The 23,506-nt window shown below is 42.3% G+C and overlaps 1 protein-coding gene across 2 annotated transcripts in view; it reads right to left on the bottom strand.

Annotated features, from left to right (window-relative positions):
* The window catches only part of Col22a1 (collagen type XXII alpha 1 chain), a 231,665-nt gene that overhangs the window by 44,214 nt on the left and 163,945 nt on the right, over positions 1-23,506 (bottom strand). For both annotated transcript variants that reach the window (XM_021652125.2, XM_060389316.1), the window contains 5 exons: positions 20,444-20,491; positions 15,771-15,884; positions 12,942-12,995; positions 3,678-3,731; positions 2,444-2,497 (listed from right to left, as the gene is read on the bottom strand). In XM_021652125.2, coding sequence (XP_021507800.1) covers positions 2,444-2,497; positions 3,678-3,731; positions 12,942-12,995; positions 15,771-15,884; positions 20,444-20,491 — 324 coding nt within the window. The remainder of the gene's footprint in view (positions 1-2,443; positions 2,498-3,677; positions 3,732-12,941; positions 12,996-15,770; positions 15,885-20,443; positions 20,492-23,506) is intronic.

Below are 23,506 nucleotides of genomic sequence, written 5' to 3'. Positions count from 1 at the left end.
AGGACCTAACAAATAATAAGCACTGATGCATAAAGGCCAGTCTGGTTACTTCTGAACCTAAGGGCTGGCTCATCACCTAAACTCCAGCATAGCAGCACAAAACAGAAGCACAGTAAAACATATACATAAGCTGCAAGCACTCCTCAACTGAAAAACAGACACACTGCCTTCTGATGAAAGTTGCCTTTGTGTCTCAGACTCATCATTTTGCACGAGAATCCAAAGTCAGGACCAGTGCTTTATGGTGCTCAAGGAGATCTGAGTTATAGCAATTTCTGGCAGGAAGGTATTATACTCACTTTCTAGCTTTGGAACTACCAGGATGGAGAAAGGAAGAAAGCTTACCCTTGTCTTCATTCTGTGTGATCCTCAGCTGACTGGGGTGCATTGGAATCATAATACTATCATGACAAGAAATTATTTACCAATAACTGATTTTTTTTATAAAGAGGAATATCTGTCATACTCCCCTCTTTAATTAGTGTGGATGCCTCTCCCCAGTAGACACTGGAGTCCCATCTTTGTCAGGATTTTCTTTGCCTGATTTGGGATCTAACAATAAAATAGGTGTGATGGATAATTTTTGTCAGCTTGACACAAGCTAATGTCTGAAAATAGAGAACCTGAAGTGATAAAACACCTCCATCAGATTGGTCTGTATGCATACCTGTGGAACATTTTCTTGATTAATGATTGTTACGAGAGGGCCCAGCCCACTTAGGGCAGTAGCACCCCTGGAGAGATGGTCCTACGTGATAGAAGAAAGCTGACAAAACAAGCTATAGAAAGTGGGCCAGTGAGCAGAGGTCTTCCATGGTGGGTCCTTGAGCTCTTGCATACATATTCCTGCCTTGAGTTCCTGCTCTGGCTTTCCTAAGTGATGGAATGTGACCCGGGATGTGTGAACCAAATAAATCCTTCATTCCCCATGTTGCTTCATGGTCATGGTGCTCTATCACAGCAATAGAAAGCTTACTGGGACAATACGCAAATTCAATGCAACCTAATTTACTAAGTAACACTCTGGAAAGAATTTAAAAATTCTGTGCAGTTCAATGACAACAAATTAATCAGACCCTTATCATTTCTTTCATAAAAGACACAGCATAACAAGGTAGGAATTGAAGCTGAGGAATTATAAAAGCTGTAGAACCATAAATATGAGGAGTGGGTAAGTCGTTCATATCAATTAAAGGTTTAAAGTAAACTTTTCATTCTTTCAGATGACTGAACTTCTTATGAACTTGATGTAGAGGTTCACTGGGAAGGGACAACTGCTGTTTCATGCTCTCAATGACTTCATTAAACATATACTTTTTTTTTAAATGTTTGATTTTTTAATCAATTATCACAACTAGAAACCAATGAGTTGCTATTTAAAATGGCAAAGCAAGGGCTGAAGAGATGGTCCAATGTTTAAAAGTACTTTCTGCTCTTGCAGTAGACATGGGTTTGGTTCAAAGCACCCACATAGCATCTTACAACCATCTGTCACTCCAGTTTGAGGAGCTCTGATGCTCCCCTTTTGGACTCTGTGGGCATCCTCTGCACATATGTACATACATACATGTGCACATACACAAGTGAATACACATACACAGAATCTTTAAAAGGCATAAAACAACATAGCAAGCTTAATTTCATAATTTTAACTTCATAATCCAAACTGACCCTCTTTTTCAAAATTTATTTTAAAATCCTGGTTTCTGTTTGGCATAGTTTCCTTCTCAGTGGGCTTTGAGTCATTCAAAGTAGCCTTGTTTGCAAGGGTCTGAGAGACAGAGTTTCACTGAGAAGCCATAGAAATCTCTGGGGTCCTGGACTCAGCAGGGACAGCAATTGCCACTGCTCGTTGTCATGGCTACCTTCAATGAATCTAGGAATTGCAACTGCAGTTGGCTCCAAGCAGAAAAACAATATGACTAATCTGTGGGAACAGAAAATTGTTGAGGCTCTGTGTCAAGGTCTTGGCCACAGCTACTATATGAGCAAAGAAAGTATTTTCTTAAGTGGCACAATAAATTGGATTGTTTTAATGGTGGATGCTTTAGTTATCAAAGATGCCATAGAATAACAATAGGTGGTTAAAAAGAACAATAGTGAATGATAATTTGTAATTATTAGCTATTGATTGCAGAACATCGGAGAGATTCTGGACTTACATGGACATCTTCAAGTTTGATGTAAAGAAGATCTTTACTTGAGATCCTAACGTTGAAATACTAGTCTCACCGTTCTTTTTCAGGAATCCTCAAGCCCAAGGTCACCTTGATCATCCCATCCTTCAAGGCTACTCAAACCCCTCTATATTCATCCCACTCACTTCCTTCTCATCCCTGGATGATTTAAAGTTAAACCTATCTCTTAAAATAAGATAGATCTCCCTCCATGAATATGGCCTTGAATGCCATAACCAAGACATAAAGGTCATTAGTCTACTTACTGGCAGCCCAGGATTTCCTGGTGGGCCCATGAAGCCTGGAACTCCAGGGTGACCCTAGGAAGACATAAAAATTAATTCTTCAAAGGTGACTCATTGAAAAGATATCTATTTTTTTTTTAATTTTCTTTACCAGGCCACAGAGGAAGACAATGCAGCCACTCCTGATGAGACTTGATAGGCTAGGAGCAGAAGAAAGGAGAGGAAGACCCCTACCAGTGGACTGGGGTATGGTCATGGGTGGAGAAGGGGGGAGGGTGGGATTGGGAGGGGAGGAGAGAGCGAACTACAGGGAGGTACAAAATGAATAAACTATAATTAATAAAAATAAAAAAATTAAAGATTTCTACTTGGGATAAATAACAAGTTTCAAAAACCAGTCTAGAGTCTGCCTCCTAAGCCCAGGGACATGTTTGGTTGAAGACTCAGACCAAAAAGGGTCTTTTTTTCATCTATCTTTAGTGACCCCATAAAGATAGTTCCTTACAATATTTGTAAAAATGATTGTCTTGAAAGAGTATTTGCAGGAGAGGAGGACATCCCCTCTCAGTGGACTCAGAAGGGGGCAGGGAGGAGATGAGGGAAGGAGGGGAGGATTGGGAGGGAAAGAGGGAGCGGGCTAGAGCTGGGATACAAGCAAATGTATAAAATTATTTAAAAATTATTTTAAATTATTTAAATTATTTAAAAATATTTAAAAATAAAAATATTAATAAAAAAAGAAAGAGTATTTGCTTCGACACCATTGGGGTGGGGGAGGGGCATATGGCAGTGGCTGAAGATGCACATAAAAACAAAAAGGATGATATCTTAAAGCTCTTATATCTAGATGGAACCAGAAAAATTATTCTTTTTTGGATTTGTTGAGACAGGGCTTCCCTGTGTAGACTTGACTGTCCTGGACTCACTTTGTAAACCAGGATAGCCTTGAACTCACGGAGATCTGCTAGCCTCCCTGATTGCTGGGATTAAAGGTGTTCTCATGCCCTGCTGAAGCAATGGAATGGGGGAGGGCAGACAGGTAGAGGTGGGAGAAATGGAAAGATGTAGGCTCTTCAGATAACTGAGAGACAGATCAGGACAAAACTAAGTAGAGAGGTCAAGATGGAAGGCTGACAAGCAAGACTCAAACATTCTTGTAGGCACAAAAGAGGATGACATCAGAATTGGTGGGTGGACACTGATGAGTGAGACTTTCTTAGAGTGAAAGCTTCTTCATGACAGAAATAGGCTTTACCTGATCTCCTTTCTGTCCCACCTCACCCTCTGCACCACGCTCTCCTTGGCTTCCCTGGGAAAGAAAGCAGAAAAGACTAGTCAAGTCACAGAAAATTTCACTAGAGCTATGCCGCAAATATAAAAGTATACTGTAGTGCTTTCATCAGTTCTTCAAATTCCTTATCAAATTATTGCTGCCAACCATGGTAACAGCAAACAGAAGCAAGCCCTGCTTGAAAGATTGCTGGTAAAACTGTTTAGCTGAGCTGCAGGTCTCACAGGGGAGCATGAGCCAACAAAAAGGGCTGGGAGGAATGCAGGATTCAGTTCTCTGAGCCTGATATATCCTTCCCGAATCTGGCCAGAGTGGTGGACAGAAGACACCACAGAAGGATGGACAATGGTCCTAGATTATATCTGTGGCCATGGTGAGAGGTGGGTCAGAAGGTCAAAGAGAAAGTGGAGAGAAGTGAGGTCTTCCAGGAAGGTGAAACAGACGACGAAGTGAGTGTCAGTGGCTCTTGAAGAGCAGATGTGCAATAAAGGTAGAAAGAAGGTGGAGACAGGGTAACCAGGCAGCTCTGCACACTGAGCTCTCTAGAAACTTTCTCCATATACATATTCCTTATGCTCCCAGTATTGACTGTGGGATGAGAAGGAACCATTCAGCCTCTTAGAAGTAGTGCTTTTCTTAACAAGTGAACACCACCCACAAAAGTAAGTAATAATCTATACCTCATAAAATGCCTGGATTGAACAGCTAAATGGCATATGGAAGCATTTCACATAGAGTGCAGTACAAAGAAACTCATAACTATTTGTTATATTATCCTCGTTATTTGGCACTTTGGTCGTGACTTTATCATTTGCTACATGCCGCTTTGACTCCTCTCTTCCTTCTAAATGAGAGTAATAATCATAGTGCAGCTGCTATGAGTTACAGTGAAAACTGTAAGTGACCTAAAATCTACGAAGTTCTCAGGCAATTGGTCGGCTCAGTGCTAGTAGTTCTCAGCAAATATCTGCTGCAATCTGCATCACCATCATTACCTGATCATCCTCATCGTCACCACGGTCAGCAGCACCATTACAAACATAATCATTACCTCTACCACCACCCCCTCTAACTATTGCCATCCCTATGGTTGCCATCATCAGTACCACTATCAAAATAAGCATCACCCCTCTCACCATGCCCTTCTCATCACTACCATCACCATGGTTATCATCACCAGGACCAATATCTAAAACCATCAGTCCATCCCTATACCCTTCTCATCACCATCATTATCATCACAGTCACCAAGAGCACACAATCTATTGGAAGTATTTTTATAGATGAAACCTAAAAGTATAATTCAAAAATCTTAACTATCACTTATCCCAGGTTCTTCATTTACTTATTGTATCTTAGGGCAGTTTTAAAAAAATTTTTGGGGGGGTATTATAATTGTACTTCCCCCTTCCAATTTTACTCTTCTAACTCTCCATATAACTCTTCTGCTTTCCCTTCAAATTCATGGCCTCTTTTTCCATTGTTATTACATGCATATATGTATGTGTAAATACATAAATATCCCTAAATATAACCTCATCAGTCCATATAATATTATTTACATATATGTTTTCAGGGATGATCAGTTGATATTGAATACCCAACTGGCATTCCCTTTTCTTCTTCTCTCAGCATTTTTAGTTGCCTGTAGTTCCTTGGATAGTTTTAAGGCCTTGTGGGCTCTTCCCCATCTGATTTGGCAGGTCCCATTGGTGTCATGCTTGTCCAGCTCATGTTTGCCAGTCATGTCAATATTTATTTTAAAATTTTTGATACTTTTTTTTTGCTTTGTTGGGGGGGGGGTTGTTTTGTTTGTTTTGTTTTTGATACAGGTTTTTAAACTATAGCTCAGGTTGTCCTGGAACTATGTAGCCTAGCTTGACCTCAAACTCATGGCAATGTACCCGTATTTGCATCATGAATACTGGGAATACAGGTGTGAACCACCACACAGGGCTTTTGGTTTAGTGTGTGTGTGTGCGTGCGCGCGTGTGCGCGTGTGTCTGTGTGTGTTTTTGTTTTATAAAACAGGCTTTTATGCTGTATCCAAGGCTAGCCTGGTAGTCACTAAGTAGCCTAACTTGGGCCCAAGCTTCTATCACCACTCCTGCCTCAGCCTCCCAAGTGCTAAGATTACAGAAGTAAGCAACCACACCAAGCATACTTACTGCATTAACAAATGCATTTCAGTAAACGTTATTAAACAGCAGCACACGGGTTCCTTTAAAATAACCTACTGTGCTGTGAAGAGTCCTTGAAAGTGAATCAGTGTAGTACTGATTTCCGTCCTGTCCCTCCTCATCTCTGCATCCTTAAGCAGGTCATACCCCTTCCTAGATCTCAGTCTATCCATCCAGAAGGTTTACGAGGTGGGGGAAGGTCAACCTGTTAGTCCGGACCCCCACGATTTTCTCATGAGATTTGAAAGTCCAGGCCTTGTTCAATTCAGCTCACTGATGGCATGGCTTTAGAATACGGACACTCTTTCCCACAGTCCTTAGACTGTGCTGCAAGGGTTAGATGAACTGATGTTTATAAAGTGCTAAGTTCCATTGTTTAGAGGAAGGAAGAAAATTGTTTACAGGAAAACCAAAACTTATTCTGACGTCTTTGTTTACTATTGTACCTAGGTGTCTGAAGTTGGTGCTCTGTCTGCAGCCACTTTATAATTAAAGAAGAGCTGCACACAGCCTCACTGGAATTCAGGACAATTTGCCTTAAAGGTAAATGTACTGATTTCAAGTCGCAGCCTTCAGCCTAACTGTAGAGTGGTTTCAACATTCACCTGGCAACAATATATACGCCAACAGCTCAGGTATCCATAGTTGTCCCCGACGCTGTGCCCACTGCCGCTGAAGATCTGCACAAACGCAGTCACCTCCAAACATGACTCACTTCCTTCAAGGAAAGGATCTGACATTTCAGGAGCTCTTGCCCTGCTGGGTACTCTGTCAGGGCTTTGCACAAAAGACTCTTCTGCATGCAGCTCTTTGTCTATAGGCTGAGCTCATGGCTAACCAGGTACAATGTCTAAGACACCTGATTTAGCTATTGAAACTGCTTTTGACGTTGGCCTTTGCAAACTGATAAGAAACCCTGGGCTAAAAACTATGGCGCCATTTAATCCCTACACTTGTGCAGGAAGAGCAGGAGGTGAAGGAGTTCAAAGTAATTTTCTTTTCCATAGTAAGTTCCAGACTAATATGGGCAACATGAGACCTCGAAAAAAAATTTTAAAGAATCAATCAATAAGCAGATTTAATCACTCATCCAAGGTCACGGAGCAGAAAAAGTAAGCTCCAGGACCAAAGCCAGGTCCCAGGTCCCAATTTGTCTGATTATCAAATATCCAAATAGCCCCTTCCTGGCTAAGTTATTTTCCTGGCTCTTTCTCGAGTCCATGGTACCTGGTTTGCATGGTTTATAGTTTCCTGGGACTTGATTGATGGTGGAGAAGGCATACCACACATATCAAATGGTCAGCCCTATAAAACACACACACAGACACAAACACACATGTAACATTATACATATTGAGCAGTTTATGCTGAGGATATGTGTGTGTGTGTGTGTGTGTGTGTGTGTGTGTGTTTGTACATATATGCATTCAGGTAAAATTAATGAAAAAAGAGGAGATGAGTTTGAAGGAAAGCCAGGAGGAGGTCTTCGAAAGAAAGAAATGTAGGAAGGGGAAATGTGATTACAATCTCATTTTTAAGAAAAAAAAAATAAAAAGAAGTTGTTTTGGGTACATTTTACATGATATATGTTTCAAATAGCCAGTTACACAACAGTAATAAACCTGATTCCATATTAAAATAATTAAATAAATATGTAAAAAAAGAACTATATCACTCCACATGCGCATGGTTTTCTTAAAACACTTGTATATTTGTTACTTTTGCATAATTGTGACCAAACACCTGACAGAGAGAGATGAATTATTTATTTTGGCTCACATTTTCAAAGGTATCAATCAATGTGGTAGAAGCAGCATGGGAGAGCAGAAAAGTTTGCAACAGAGAAGCCATCAAGTAGAGAATGGGGCACAGGAAGGATCCAGGGAAAGGCATACCGCAAGGGCCTGGTGACCTGCTTTCCACTGGAGTGTTTTTATCACAGCAAAAGAAAAGTAACTAATATTCAAACATTCTGCCTATTTATTTCCAGGAACCCAATTAATGTCTTTCTCAGACCATAATAATCATCTCTCTGGAATTTAATGAAGAAGGGGGAAAATATTCCTCCCTTTTCCAGTTCCTGCAGGAGACTAACATTGGCAGCAGTCTGGATCACAGGCATAAACTGCCCCCTGTGATAAAGCTTGAAGATGCTTGTATAATGCCCCTTGATTCTCCAGTAAGTATGGAAGCTAGCTTACTGAGGACCACCCAGGTACCTAGGCCATCTGGAATGAATGTGTTTGATAAACGCCATGTCCTCTATCTTAGAACTTATTGGTGCCCACCCCCACGACATATATGCATGCTGAGGTCAACCATACAGACTGCTACCTAAGACTGAAGTTGTTCTGAATCTCCAGCCTCCTGCCCAGGCTGTGGTTTACACTGCATTCTGGATTGGTGTTTGGATGGTAATAAGATTGTTCTTTTTCTACCTTTAAGGAGAGGATTCTTAGCTTGAAAGGAGACTTTGATTTGCATTTTAATATAATAGTAAATTAATATAAGCATTAATTTGGAAATCATGGTACCATTTGATTTGTGTTTCCACTATTTAGAGTCTGCCTTTGTGCTATCCTTTTAAAGTCAAATCCAATGGATCTCCTCACGGAGTCTGCAATCTGTGGAGGAGAGGGCATGAACACTCCCACCAAATAAGTCTTTGCTCCTCTCATGTGAGGTGCAGCTGTTTCCTGTCTATAAAACATCCCTCAAATGCATGGCAAAGCCAGCCTAATTCTTCAGTGTAACTAAAATCCAGCTCCTTCAGGGGCATCACAGGTCACCTTTTGTCCCATTACACTCATTTCTTTAAATGTATCTACATTTCTCCAAACACCTGTTGTGTTTGTTGTTAAGTCCAATGGCCTGTGTGCCATGAGGACCATCATAGTCATGTGTACTAAATGATAATCTAGATCCTGGACTTTAAAATGTTTTTTGTTGTTGTTTGGTTGGTTCCCAGACATTTCTTATCACTTAGATTTCACAACTAGAGTTATCATCAGGGTTTGGGCTACTAAGATTTATGAGCAAACCATCTGTCCAGTCAGCTTCTTTAAATAACAAACTGAAGATTCAGAGACGATGACAAAATGTCCAATTATTGTAATGAGTGAGTCGATTCATTCAGGTAGCAGAAGGCAGGGGAGTTTGGAGAGGTACCCACTTCCAAAGTCAAGCCTATGTCTGCCAGTGTAAGAGCCTCCAGCCACAACACCCTTTTTGTGTGTTCCCATCAGGTTGTTGGGTTTTCCCCTCCATCAAGAGAACAGCCTCTATCTGTCTTCTCCCTGTACTTACTACCTGGCTTTGAAGAAAGATGTTATATGTAACATGTAGTAATAGTATCCAGGACTGATACCTGTGCATATAAAGACATCATGGAGTAAATGGCCCTGGTTATATCTAAAGTATGGGATCTTGGATATTAACTGTCAATAGAAACAGCAATATTAATTCTGTCTCCTCAGAATTATCCAAGACTTCCTGGAGAGGATGTCTGCTCTCTGGGGTACCTCCAGATTCAGTTTAGGGCCCCATAAGACCCATGAACTGGATGTGCACTGAGCAGGAAATAAAATGCTTTTCAGAGGGAGCTGTTAAACCATAACCATTACCAATGCAAGAGAAGTTCTTATAGCTGATTACAGAAATACATGTTCCCAAAGCTGTCACTGTGACTGCCATCTTACTCCCGTTCTTCCTTTATAAGGATGGCAAGCACGATAGCACCCAGTCTCTAGGCCCTGCCCCTGGAGTTTTGAAACCCGGGTTGGAACGCTGAAGCTATCCATGGTGCTGATCCTCAGCCCCAGCCCCAGCCCCACCTTCTGCAGACAGCTCTGCACAGAGGCATACAGGATGAATCACGGGAGGCTGTTGGCCAGATAGTGAGTCACAGCTGCAAACCAAAGAGCCAGTCCCTCTTGCCAATGCAGGGAGACCAGAGAACACTCAAAGGTCTTCAGCAACTAAAGGACACTAATTGGTTATTGCTTCTCTGTTTGGGGGAACATTTTCTGCTGACAAACTCGTCTCTGTGTCCATAAAGCTTACAAAGATGTTGTTTGATGGGTGAGGGCACACAAGGAGAAACAAGTCTGTTTCCTGGAAACTGGCATGGGGAAAGTAAAGAGGAGAGAGACTGGAACACCAGCCTGAGGATGCTCAAAGAAGGCATCAAGTCCTCCATGACTCATTCATCAACAGTGCATGGTGACAAGAACAGGCTATTCCAGAGGTCTTACTGTCAGCCTAGAATTAAAGAGCACTGTTCTCCAATGGGAGCTGGTCTAGGTGATGGTGATAATGTCACCATTGCAGTATCTAAAAGTATGATGAAGTATGGACTTATAGGTCAACGTCAGCTATACTATCTGCAGACTTGGTAACTGGTATCTTGTCTTGCTAAACTCTACTTTCCTTACTTATATGATGAGACAGTTTTCTTTGCAAGATCATGTTCGGTACTGCAGGAGTCCATATCACATGGGCAATAGCCTGGCTCCAAGAACACTGTTATTATGGGGGTTCTCCATGAATCCCAAAGACTTTTCAAGATCACCACCATTTGCTAACTGGAGGATCAAGAGCCTTTGTCTTCAGACACAACACTGAGCTTTGTTCTTTTTCTGGCCAGAGCTCTTTCAAAATATTTAAAGAATACCCTCCCTAGGAGTAAATGAGAGAACAAGAATGGAGACATCATCCCAAAACGTCAGTGCTTCCTGCTGGGTTGAGATGACAGAGAAAAATCGTGTCTGCAGTGTAGACAATTTAGTTGATTCACTTTCATTTCTCTGGATACAGGCTCCTTCTTGTCAGAGGTAAGCCTGGCAGCCAGCATAATGGCAGCAAAGGTCAACTAAGAAACAGCTGAAGTTATTGCACAGAGTCCTCCAGGGAAAGCTTGAGCCTTCCCTGCAGAATCAGAGAGAAAGATTTGCCCATGCTGTGAGCTGTGAGACAATCAATGATGCTACTCCCTTGGTATTGCTCAAGTAAAGATGCTCTTGGTCAACTTTCCTGGTCTGTGTGCAATGAAAACTAATAATGGCAGCTTTTGAAGCCAAATTGTTAACTTGGTCAAAACCAAGTACCTCTTGACAAAGTGTATGTACGGATCACAAATGATAGCCATCTCAACCTTTCAGGCAGGGGCTGGGGGACCTAGCTATCTCTCATCATGATCCATCCTCTGATTTTGGTCAGACCACTTGCTTTTTTTCATTTGTTTGATTTACTGCTTTGTGCCAGTGGTAAGTATGCAGCTTCTGGCTTCTCTTGCAGAGGACCTAGGTTGAGCTTGCAGTACTTAGATGACAACTCAACTATCTGTAACTCTAGATCCAGCATGTCCAGTGGCCTCTTCTAGCCTCTGCAGGTACTTCCTACTTGTGGTGTACATGCTTACGTTCAGGCAAAACATTTATAGACACAAAATAAACATAAGTAAAGCTAAAATAATTCAACACTATGTCGAAGGGCTAGGTCTAAGGCAAGGCAAATACTCACTTTTAAAAATAAATTTACTAATTTATTTATTTTGAGGTGGTCAACATGCCACGGTGAATGTGTGGTGTCAGAGGGCACCTTTCAGGAGTCAGGTCTCTCCTTCTACCACGTGGGTTCCAGGGATAAAACTCAGGCCATTAGTCTTGGCCAAGAGTGTTTTTACCCATAGAGTCATCTCACCAAGCCAAGCACTTTGATTTAAAAAAAAAATTCAGAACCAAGATTAAAGTACACAACCCCGAGCAACATTTAAAAAAAATCTAAAACCAATTAAAAGAATCCAAAATGAAGAGAATTTCAAAGGGTAACCAGACAGGGCTTTTGGCCATCTGGGACTAGCAGAGAAGGCGTGAGGACAGTTGATTAAATGGGAGTTGGTCTTGCCTTTGTTTACATTTTTATTTATTTATTTTTGTTCCTTTTGAGTCTACCATATTCATTTCAAGTTTTTCAATGGTATTACATTGAAATATTTTTTTTTATCTTGGTTACTGAAATTTCTGGCTAACTTTAAGATTTTACATCTACTTTCTTTCTGGCCCTTCCACAGGCTGTGACCCCAGGGGCTGAAAGAACAATAAACCTACTGAGAGCCTGTAAGATAGCAGGTGTCGATGACAGCATTTTACCTTCAGTTGCCATGGAGACACTCATCAGCTCATTAAAACCAAAAGGCAGAAAGTTAAGAAACTCTCCTAAGGTCATAGGCTGAGGGTCTATGCCCATGCCTAGCTCCTGACCTAAAATCCCTGTTATCCACACTATCAGAAGAGTGATAGTCCACCCAGACATGACACAGGAAGAGATAAAGGAACTGGTCCTCCCTCACTATTAACACTGAGGCCACAGGAGACCAGAGTATACACACTACCGAGAATCAAGGGGAACAAGGGTGGGACCTGAGTCTACTCTCATGTGCCTATCCCAGCTCTGTGCACTCTCTCCTTATAGCTGAGTGCTGACAGCAATAGCCCTGGTGGCTCCTTGCTATTAACACTTGTTCCAACAGGCAGAGAGCATTTCCTTGCCTGCTCTTTGGTTGAGATCATACTTCTCTTCTCCCTGGTGTCCTCTTAGCATCTCTGTGGCTTCACACAGCTGACTTGAAATGTGTGCCTCATGTTCCCGTGAGGATAACAGAACTCACTCACATTTATGAAGCACGTTCCTCATTCTGTTATAATTGATTGCCAGTTATTTTATGTGTCCTATAACTCAGTTCTAGCACTCCTCTGAAAGCTGTTTTATTCTATGCAGTGAAGTTGAGGTGTCTCATGCCAAATTCATCACTATCCAGTAAGTAACACACATTCCAGTGCCCTCAATGGTCATACTGTGCATACCAGGTGTTTGTAGGGGGGAAACTGAGGGTTGTAGGCTACACGGAACTTTCCAAGTCACTAGAAAGTCAGAAACACAATGTGGAGTCTGACTTCCCAGATGCTAAGGCTATTAGGCATTACTTGCCTCAAACTTAGATAAAGCGATGAAGTGGTAGATTATAGGGTGTTTATTGGGATTCACTGACCTGTGGTCCAGCTACTCCTGGAGGCCCTGGGAGGCCTTGGGGTCCAGTATCTCCCTGTAGCAGAGACAAAAGACATAGAAAATTAAGGAAACAATAATTCCTTAACTAAAGCTCAAGTTGAAACCATCATGAGGCATCAACCTTAGAAGGCAGCCAGGCTCTTCCTCAGGTATGGGCAAAGGGTGTAGTCAAGCAATGATGTCAAACATGACCATGAAATCATAGGTCTAACCGCCACTAATACGTCTAGCTAGTAATGATGTGGTATCCAAGGCGGCCCAATAACTCCCTGCCTTCCCACATTCACATAATCAGTCTGTGTGGCCAGCAGAATATGATGGGAATTGATAGTGTACTGCCTCGGCAATCAGGGTGAAAAACATCCAGCTCCTGCCTTGTGCTGTGTCCTTCACCTTTGTGCCTTGTCCAACTACTCATCAAAAGAAAACCAGCTTCTTCATCTCAATTGCACTGGACAGCTCTATGACACAGTCACATGGGAAGAGGGACTGGGACAGAGTGAAACTCAGAGCTAAGCTAAAAGCCATGGGAGAACCTTGACTATCACACAGAACTTAAAGAAATTATAGGTCAGGGCTTGAGGGACACCACAGGGAAGACCTGTTCCTGAACTGAGCAGCTTAGCCATGTGCACCTATTGTTTTGAACAAAAGTGTAATGAACTTACAGATATCCAGTACACTCAGGGTGGGAAGTTCTGCCTGAGTGATGAAGTTGGGGTGTCTTGCTGTGTGTGCCCATGTGTCTTATGTGTGCACACATATGCACGATTACACACAGTAGGCACCTTGTGGTGGCTGTACTTGCTTTACAACACCTAGAATGGTAGCTGTTCAGCTCTGAAGAGGAGCTTCCCAGAGGGCAGGATGGGGAAATCACAGATACCCAGCAGCTGCGGCCAGGAGGAACAAAGCAGAGTGGGTCTGAACTTCAAAAGTGCTTGAGTTGCAACTGTTGTTGCTATCGATTTTCAACCTACAGGACGCACAGCTCATTGCCAGCACTGTGATGAAAGACTGTGCTGTGGGGAGTCCTGAGAGTGTTTACCTAAAACTCTCCCTAAAGGACCTGGAGCTGCAGCCCTGAGAAACCCCTGCTGGCAGCACCCCAAAGTGAGGGCTCCTGAGGATAAACCACATGTTCAACTTAAGAGACTGCCTTTCCTTCCTTCCTTCCTTCCTTCCTTCCTTCCTTCCTTCCTTCCTTCCTTCCTTCCTTCCTTCCTTCCTTTCGTTGGTTCTTTCTTTCTCTTTCCACATTACTATCTTTATGTTTGTTTATTTATTTATTTTCATTTTAAAACTAAGTTTTAGTATACAAAGTAACAGGCTTTCTTGTGGTATTTTCACACCTATATGACATTATACTTTATTTGTATTTACCCATCCATTGTCCTTCCGTGCTCTCAAATCACTGGTCTCCTTCCTTCTGCAGCTGCCCTGCTTCCATGTTGCATATATCCCATCACTGTCTCCTTTCCGATGCCCCTTGTCCCTTTCTCCTAGAATTCTTTCTCCTATCTCCTTTCTTCTTGTAGGACTGCAAACTAAGTAAAAAAGTTCTTTGAATTGTTTAAAAATAAGCAGAAGAAAGATCTATACACATCCAAATATGACCATTTCACATTTTATAAAATATTTCATGAGAAATGTCATAAACAAATATATGAGTTTCTTTTTTTTATGACTTGATCATTTGAGGAACTAGACCAAGGGGAAGTATTCTTACTCAATTTAGTTCTAGAATGCATTTTAGGACTCTTCCAGAGTTGCAGAGGATAGAGGTGGATGGCTGGGATTCTGCCATATATACACAGGCTAAATGTGTCTAGATGTTTGAACCTCTGCAGTGGAAACTTAAGGCATAGTAGAGAAAATAAAGGCTATAGTTCATACCTGTGATTGTATCTGCACCATATAAACCAGTTAGGAACTTGATTATCCCTTTTGATAATAAGAGAAGAGACCCTACCCTAACCTATTTACTGAGCATTTATTTCAATGTGAGAACTCACTTGAAATGTTCACAAATCATTTGCAAAGCTAAATGGGATCTTTGCTAGATTTATAACATGTTAGTGTCTTCAGCAATCTATAGTAGAAGACTACATTTGGACTTTATCCTGAAGGAAGGAATCTTTAAGTACACACTGCTAACAGTTGGCTTTTGAGTTAACCTTAATTCAAGATGTCATCTGAAGTCTTGGGATGTATGCAGAACCCTTGGCCTTGGTGTGTGTGAACCTTGTCCTGCCACTAGAAGGAAATGATAAAAGGGGAAGGGGGATCTCCGAAACAAAACCCAGCTGAACAGAAGCACTCCAGTAAATTTGAACTGATTTATCACCTGTGAACTTGTTCTCTATAAAAAAAAAAAAAAAAAAAAAAGCTGCAGAAAAACAGATTCAGGAATGTACACTTCACTCAGATTCCCGGGCTGCTGGCTCTGAAGAAAGCACATTCTGCAGTTCCTGGGCTTCTTTCATGTGACAGGCAAAAATGGGTCTGAAGATTTACTGTGGTAACTAAAACATGCTAGGTAGCTCAAAGTCAGGTGAGGGGATGAAAGGAGGCAGTGAGAGAGACCCTCAAAGGAGCATGGATTTCTAGACATCGCCATACATTGGCTGCCATGGGCAGTACTTTGATAAAATGGCAAAGATCTGTGGATCTCCATCCAGTCTGCCCTCCCTGTACTCCCCTGTGATCCACACAGTCCTGAAACCTGTATCTGCCTAAAGAAATGAGGATCTAGACAATAGGTTTTTTTTCATTACAGAAATGGACCCTTGGATCCCCTTCTCCTTACCTTTTTGCCTTCTGTCCCTTCTCTCCCTGGCTTTCCTGGGAGACCCTTGTCCCCTTTGAAACCTGGCAGACCTGGGAGGCCTGGGGGACCGGGAGGGCAGTCATTGCACACATCCTTAGAGAAGAAAAAGAAACTAAGTAAATAATTCAGTTACTTCAAGGGCAAAATGGCCGCAGGTCCTACCTTTCCGGGTAATATTTGGTTATAAATGCCAACAAAGATGAAAAAAAAAAAATTGATGGATTGTCACAGCCCAGGCACTTTTGTGTCCAAATTTATTTCAGCATAAATGAGTCTTGCTTGTTGCCCCATTTCCCTCTAATTCTAGCCAGTCACCTGGCTGGAAGTATGGCCTGAGAAAATGATGTCAAATTCCATGTGAAAATGCCTGTGAGCACGAACAAAAACATTAAGAGTGCACACTGACGGCAAACACTTAGTGTTGCTAGAAATAGCCTGCTCTGCCCTGAGGACAAAGTCAAACAAAGCCAGAAGGAGAAGTCTCTGTGGTGTGCCAGGGTAAAGTGGCTTCCTAAGAAGGGAGAACAAAGGAGGCTGAGGGCACCTAGCACAGTATGTCTTGGCCGCGACACAAAGCCACATTCCGACCCTGCTCAGCACTGCTCTTTTCCCAGGAAAGGCATTTAATAAATGGTTCCAGGAACTCAGCCCTGGTCTTCACCAAGACAGGTAAATGTTGTTCCTGGAGTAAATTTAAAGTTTCAGACTTGTCTGTGTCATCTCTTGATCTTAAAAGTTCACAGCATGGGAAGTCCCAGGTAACCTGACTATACTCCAGCCACATCCTGTATCCCTTCTCTTGGATCTCCTCCCCCTAAGCTCTTGTACTCAGTCTCTCATTTCTTTCCCTTCTCTCTTCTTATAGTAAAGTTAAATAACACAAAGAAAGCACCAAGGAGATAGTGTGACAGGGTAGATGATGCCCAGTAAAGTCAGCCATTTTTGTTGGCCCATTATTCATTTGCAAAAGATGCTTGCAGAGCCTCTGTCTGCTGAAGGTTGGTTGGTGTTAATCAACACTAAGTAAATGCACTAGCAAAGGTCCGCTGAATGCTCTGAATGGAACATCAAATAAAAACATGTCACTGCTATATGAGTTAATACTCTGTGACCTGCAGTGTCAAGGAATTCCAGGTTCACCTGTTGACCTCTAATCTCAGAACATAGTTTTTCTGTCATAAAAGCAAGCTCTCCTTCCCTTGCTTCTCTCCACTATATTCTTCAAATATACTTTATGCATCCTCTACTCCAAGCTTTTCTGATGGCATCTGGACAATGACAGTCTTGTCATGCTCCCTTGGACTTATCTCACTTGAGTAATCTACTTTTAACTTCATTCTCTCCCCACAAAGTAGAGAGAGTGGAAACAGTCTTGACCTTAGAAGGGCCAGTTGACAGCAAATAGACTTTCATGAATGAAATGAAACCAAAATACCCAACCATCTTAACAACAGAACCAACCAACCACTGGCTTTTTCATGTATCATTCCATCTTCTTTCAGCATGCTATTTGAGAAACTGACTGAATATTTGGAAGGTATACAGCATAATTGCTAGAGTATATGAAGCAAGGGTGAGTGAGGTAAAATGGAGAAACATGTTTCCTGATTTCTTTACTTCTTTTAAAATTAGAAGAGCTGAGAACTAGGCTTTTTTATTACAGTGTTTTTAAATGAGATGTCCAAATGGGCCACTGGATACATGAATAGATGGATGTAGGTGTTTACGGATAAATGGATATATGGGTAAGTGGATGAGTGGCAGATACAAAGAGGTGGGTGAATGGATATATGGCTGGTGGATGATATTTCAAAAGAAAAGTGGGTAGGTGGATGGATAGAGGGAAAGGTAGGTGAGCATGAATGAAGCTAGTTTTATGACAGCAACAATTCAAGCCACTAAGACTTTCCTGGACTTGGAAATATAAAATCCTTGCCACTTTCTATTATTTCCAGCAAATCTTTCAGCTCAGGTGTTTCCTAGCTGTAGGCTATGCAAGACTGTTCCATGAAGATCAGAGCTGTCTGTAGTCCCAGCTGAGCCAGTAATAAGGCTGGACATGACCTACTGGACCAGTCTGGAACATCAGTCAACACAAGACAAGACGAGCACCACCTACTGATAGTCTCCTCGGCTGCTGACAGCATGTAACCTCAGTTTTTCTAGATCCTTCACACCTTGTGTGTATTTTCTGAATTTCTAGAGACTTAACAGGGTCTTTTTTTTTCAACCAGATGTTCTTGGCCAGGTCCTACTGGCATATAGCCTCGTATCTCTGGCATATGACTTCTGGTTTTTGTCCACTTTGAGTATGTGCTCACATTCATGAGTCTCAATCGCCTTGTGAAGTAAGGATCTCAAGTCCACCAATACGAAATAATGAATGGAAATGTTCAACATTTCATCGGAGATAGAGTGCGGGCACAATCAACCGCAGCTGCTATAAATTCCCATGTGGACTATTATTTTTCAATTTGAATCTGATGGCTCATCTGTGACTCAACCTCCTCACCTATAAAAGGAGGTCAGTAATGGAACATTGCCGAAGAATTTAGGGGAGGGGAAGGTCAAAATTTTCTATTGAGAATCATTTCATGAAGACATCCTGAAGTTGGCCTCCACGGCACAGATCCAACTACAGAAGTCCATGTCACAGGGCTGGTCTCAGATGAACCTTCTGTCTAGGCAGGGTCCAAGCTGTCATGAGGGGCTGAACCGTCAGGAGTAACAATTTTTGTAATGAAAGATGCCTTCTTAGTTCCCAGTTAGCTGGACTAGACTGTCAGACTTTAACCCAAAGCACACAGTGGTTGTAGACTCCAGAATCAGAGCAAAAGATCCAGCTCCACAGATCCAGCCAAACCCAGTAGGGCAGGCTACAGTCTAAAGGCTTCCAAGCACAGTGTAGCTTCCCTGACCACAGTGCTCGTGTTCTCTCGTTCTCTCCATACTTTAATTTGATCAGATGAATACAACTGCATTCTTTATAGCAGTCAGAGAATAAACATTGGGTTAATGTCTATCTCAGTGCTGTGTCAATAAGGTGTGAGATTCCACTCTCACAGGTCTCATCTCTCCTGTTATCACTGGCATGCAGACTAAAATATCCTAAGGTTTAAATCCTAAGAAGTGGGGGCTGACACATACTCAAATCCTCCAGAGCCACAAACCATAAAGAATTATCTTAGTTAATAAAAGCCTTTAAGAAACAAGACACTGAATCAATAAACAACTATTTTTTATAATCTCTTTGATGGTAGAAAAAAACTTTCCTGTCAATAAAAAAAATCTGTAGATATTACTCTACTCCTCATATTTTAATAAAATTTGATTTTTCCATTAATACATGTCAAGGTACAGGATGATTAAAAGCCTCGAGTTTAAACGATTTGGGGGAGGTTGTTTGGGTTTTTTGTTTTTCTCCCCATTGGGTTCATATGTTACCCAGACACCTTCTGTGGTCATCCAGTGGTTTTTGGTATATAAGTATTAGAGACCTACAGTCACATGAAATATCCTGTTAAGACAAAGGCTTGGAGTAGAGCTAGCCAAGGTTCCTCCATGCATATCACTATCTCCAGAGTGCTTCTTTCTGAATATGAATCCAAAGCTGGATAGCCCCCCCCAGCTCTTCACCAGTCTAGACTAAAGACCCTTGAGCAAAACCCCTAGGCACCTCCACAATTCAGCTTCCAGCTAGGACTCTGGCCATACTTCAGTTTATTCTTGTCCAGGTATGCTTAGTGCTTTGTATTTTTCAGAGAAAGGAAAAATATCACTCTGGAAACCAGTTAAGTATCCATCAAGCCAGGACTATGCTGTATACAAGCATCTGTCCTTATGTTCATGGACCTGTGTTTCCATCCTTGAACCAACAAGAACCAGAAACTGTTTGGCTCTATCATCAGCCATTCTCCAAACAGAAGACATTCTTTTATAGTGGCCAAGTACAACCTTTGACTATGAACACTAGATTCCATTTCCAAAACAATCTACTCTATCCATTAGCCCACTTTGTGTCTCTGGTTTTATATATGCACAACAGTAACGTGAGTCATACCTACCTCATGAAATAAAAAATTGAATAAATAATTTTCATCATTTCAACATTACTCTGCAGAGAACTTCTGTTCCATGTCTTCACTGTCTCTTAAGGGAGTTCCCAACTGCATAGGGCCACTAAGTACTTGTAATGTGCCTAGTTGTGTCCAAGGACCTAACTTTTAGTTGTATTTACTTTTAGGTAGATTCATGTGGGCACTGAAGAAATGAATCAGCTGTTAAGAGAATTGAATGTTCTTCCCCGAAGCCCAGTTTGATTCACAGCATCGACACCATGGCTCACAACCAACTATAACTCCAGCTCCAGGAGATCCAGCACCCTTTTCTGGCCTCTGTGGGCACTACATGTAGATAGAGCATATTCACACATGCAGGCAAAACACCCATACAAATAAACCAAAATAAGTAAATGTTTGATGCACGTGGCTGGTAGCTGTCATATTGGATCGTACTGATCTAACAGGTGCAGGTCACACAGTGAATTCATAACCAATGTTTTTGGTGCTGTTCTTAATAGTATCAGATATTTGAGGGGAAAATGTTTTGAGGCCTATATTCCCCCATCACTATGTTAAACACATGAAGTTTACCTTTACTAAGAGATTTATGTCCTCTGGAGACAGCAGTGAAGAAGGGCCCTGTCAAAGTAAAAATAAATAAGAGCAGACACACATGTAGACATATGGAATCTTTCATGCATCTTCAGAGAGTGAGTGGCCTTCAGAGTATAAGCTTTTTGAGTATTCATGGGATGCAAATAGGTCTAACACAGTCCCAAGCCTGAAGACTACCAAAGAGACTGCCAGAGCAGTAGCCACTCAGGCTTTCAAGCCCTGGACCTATCTGAAGGACGTCAGGCCTTCTAGTTCCCAGTCTTCTCCTGTTGTCACCTTCTGTTCTTCCTCCTTGTCCTTATCAGAGCATAACAAGTCACAAAGATATGTGGAAAATAAAGGGACAGGCTACCTACAATTCATGTATCACGAATCTTCCAGATGGCCAATACCTTTTGCTGTTAATCATTCATGGTCTAGTATGACTGTAAACCAGTGTCTTTAGCTCTTATCAGTGAAAGAACATTTCAACAACATATTTTATTCTGGGATGAAAGTCTTTGGTTACAGAAAGGGAATCTGAGACATTTCTGAAGGGTCCTCCATTTCTATCACCATCATCACATGGTGATGTGAGATATTTGAAGGTATGTAGTAAAATGCTGTAGCCACTGGACACACAAACCCACTGAGTTGGAGCATGCCGTGTGATGATTATAGCTACCCTGAAGCTCAGGAGAGGATGACTGTGCAGATTGCACCAGGCTCAAGGAGCACTTGGGACAAATGGGAAGGAAAGACAACCCTTCCCAGGAAGAAGTACCATGAAGTATTCATTAGGAATTGGGAATCTCTGCTGCAAGATGCAGATTGTGCAATGGGAAGGGACACAAACTGGACCACTCCCCAGGGCATGACTCCACCACACACCATGGGAAACTTGGGCCACCATCAGTCTACAGAAGTGGCTCTTGAACAGAGTAAGGCCTAGACAAATTTTCTAGAAACTTCTATTATCCCTAGCGCAGAGGCTCCATCTCATCCCGTAAATGACAAGCCATCTCACTGCTCTACAGAAGTTAATTGCTGGTGGCTACAAAGGACTTATGTTGTTTCCTGTGCTGAAAAGTTCAACTATTCAATCAGCTCTCTGAGCCATTGTAAGGAGGTTTCTTAGAGACACAAGGCTAGAATAGCCCAGATGAGGGGGAGGGGGGGAGTGGAGTCACTAGCATGGCAAATAGAACCCATTTAGCATGCAGTTGCTAAAGATGTATCAAAGTGAGACACTTTCTCGCCTCCAGTTGTCAGAGTGAGACACTCTGGAGAAAAATCTGACCTTTCTGATAGCAATTTATTAACCTTTTAATTTAAAGGGGGAACGTTTTAGTTGAGATCTTTTATATTTCCCTGAGAAGGTCATTTGGGTTGGGGGTGGGGGCCATATAGCTTCCAGTGGGGCATTAGCAGGCAGCTGGCACTGTACCGTCATATCTTATACTGTCATTTGTGCTCTTTTAATATCTGGCATGAGCCCTCTGAATGTGTTGGGCATTATTCACAGAGGGCAAGTACAGACAACAGAAGGGCTTTGTGGTGATTTCATCGGGGTCTTGCTTGTATCACTTGTGTAACCCCCACGAGAGGCCTGAGGAATGTCACTTTGGCTTTTAATGGAAGGGGGAAACCTTTGGGCAGGGGACACAAGAGGCACAGCCAGGTGACATGGATGCCTATCAGGAGATGTTCTTATGCTTGAGATTAGGCCCAATGAACTTACTTAACACACGGTGGAATGTTTTAGGACAAAGAAGACATACACCCTATACCCACCCAGAGTCTCCTTACTCCTGCCCAGCTGCTGCTGCTGGGAACACTGAGTAGAACTTCTGGGGAAGTCATACTGCCAGTGATTAGCAAGGAGGTGCAGAGCGAAGGCCTTGCCTGAAGGTGAGATAGCTCTACTGGCCACTCACTCTACAGCTCCATGTGGGATCGGGCCAGTCAGATAAAGATAGAGCTGTCCGTTCTGTGGTGACCACCTGTGAGACACAACTGACTATCCTCTCTGTTGTACTCTGCCAGCTTATCTCTGCAGGGTGGTGTCAAGCTCTATCAAGTGGAGATGTGATTCAAACTTCCAATGCCTTTGGCCTGAGTCTCACTCTTCTATGTGTTTCTGTTTCGCTGTGGTCTTGCCCTTCAATGACGACACAGCTTGTGAACAGCTTCTTTGGCTGCTATAAAGCTGAGTCCAAGGAGGGAAAGAGGTAAGTTATTATCAGTTTCCAATGTGACTTATATTCATCCCTCTGGAAGTCTTCAGTGAAAAGTGTTATAGCCCCAGAGACAGAACAAGATCCGTCTCTTGCTCTCTGCTGTGGCCACCAGCTCTAACAAGACAGGGAGGGTTGTATGAGTCCACAATGTTCTATGCACCTTGGGCACTCATCTGAAGCCATGCTTGCAAAGAGGAAAAGCAACTCCTCAGACCCATCATGATGAAGCTACTGTCCAGGCGAACAACTTGATTCCAATAGTAGAGTGTGGACTGAGTCTGCAGGCCTGAGACTCCTGCCTGATGGCCTCTCTCTTGAACCCTGGCTACAATCTTCCAATGGTCTTCCTCCTCCTGGAGTTACCTCTTCTACCCCTGGACATGTTCAGTTCCATGAATGCTTCCCTAAAGGGGCCACAAATGAACTGGTTGCCTGACTAAACTTTTGGGACTTCTCCACTGCCATTGTCAATTCAGGGCATGTCCGAGAAGATGGAGGGACTTGTGCCTCAGGGACATCTCTTCGACCTCCAGTTGGCTTGTGATCAAGCTAAGGACCTGTCAGTATCTCCTTAGGTTGTTAAGAGAGCCAGTCTCCCATGCTTATCTGAAACAAAATAACTACGTTTGGGTAGTATCTAAACAGTGCCAACAGGAAAACCAAGCAAAAAACAGAAAATGGGCAAGTTAGAAATTTTCAGTGGACGTCACTATTGCCCAGTTTCTACACTAGTGCCATGCTCTGTCTTCTGCTCTAGTCACTATATCTTAGGGCTAGCCTGCCTGCTGCCCCATGGTTCACCTGGACTAAATGGAGGCCC

Source organism: Meriones unguiculatus, chromosome 8 (assembly GCF_030254825.1).
Source record: "Meriones unguiculatus strain TT.TT164.6M chromosome 8, Bangor_MerUng_6.1, whole genome shotgun sequence".
Classification (NCBI taxonomy): Eukaryota; Metazoa; Chordata; class Mammalia; order Rodentia; family Muridae; genus Meriones; species Meriones unguiculatus.
The sequence above is the reverse complement of the archived record's forward strand: the minus strand, read 5'-3'. Positions and strand labels throughout refer to the sequence as shown.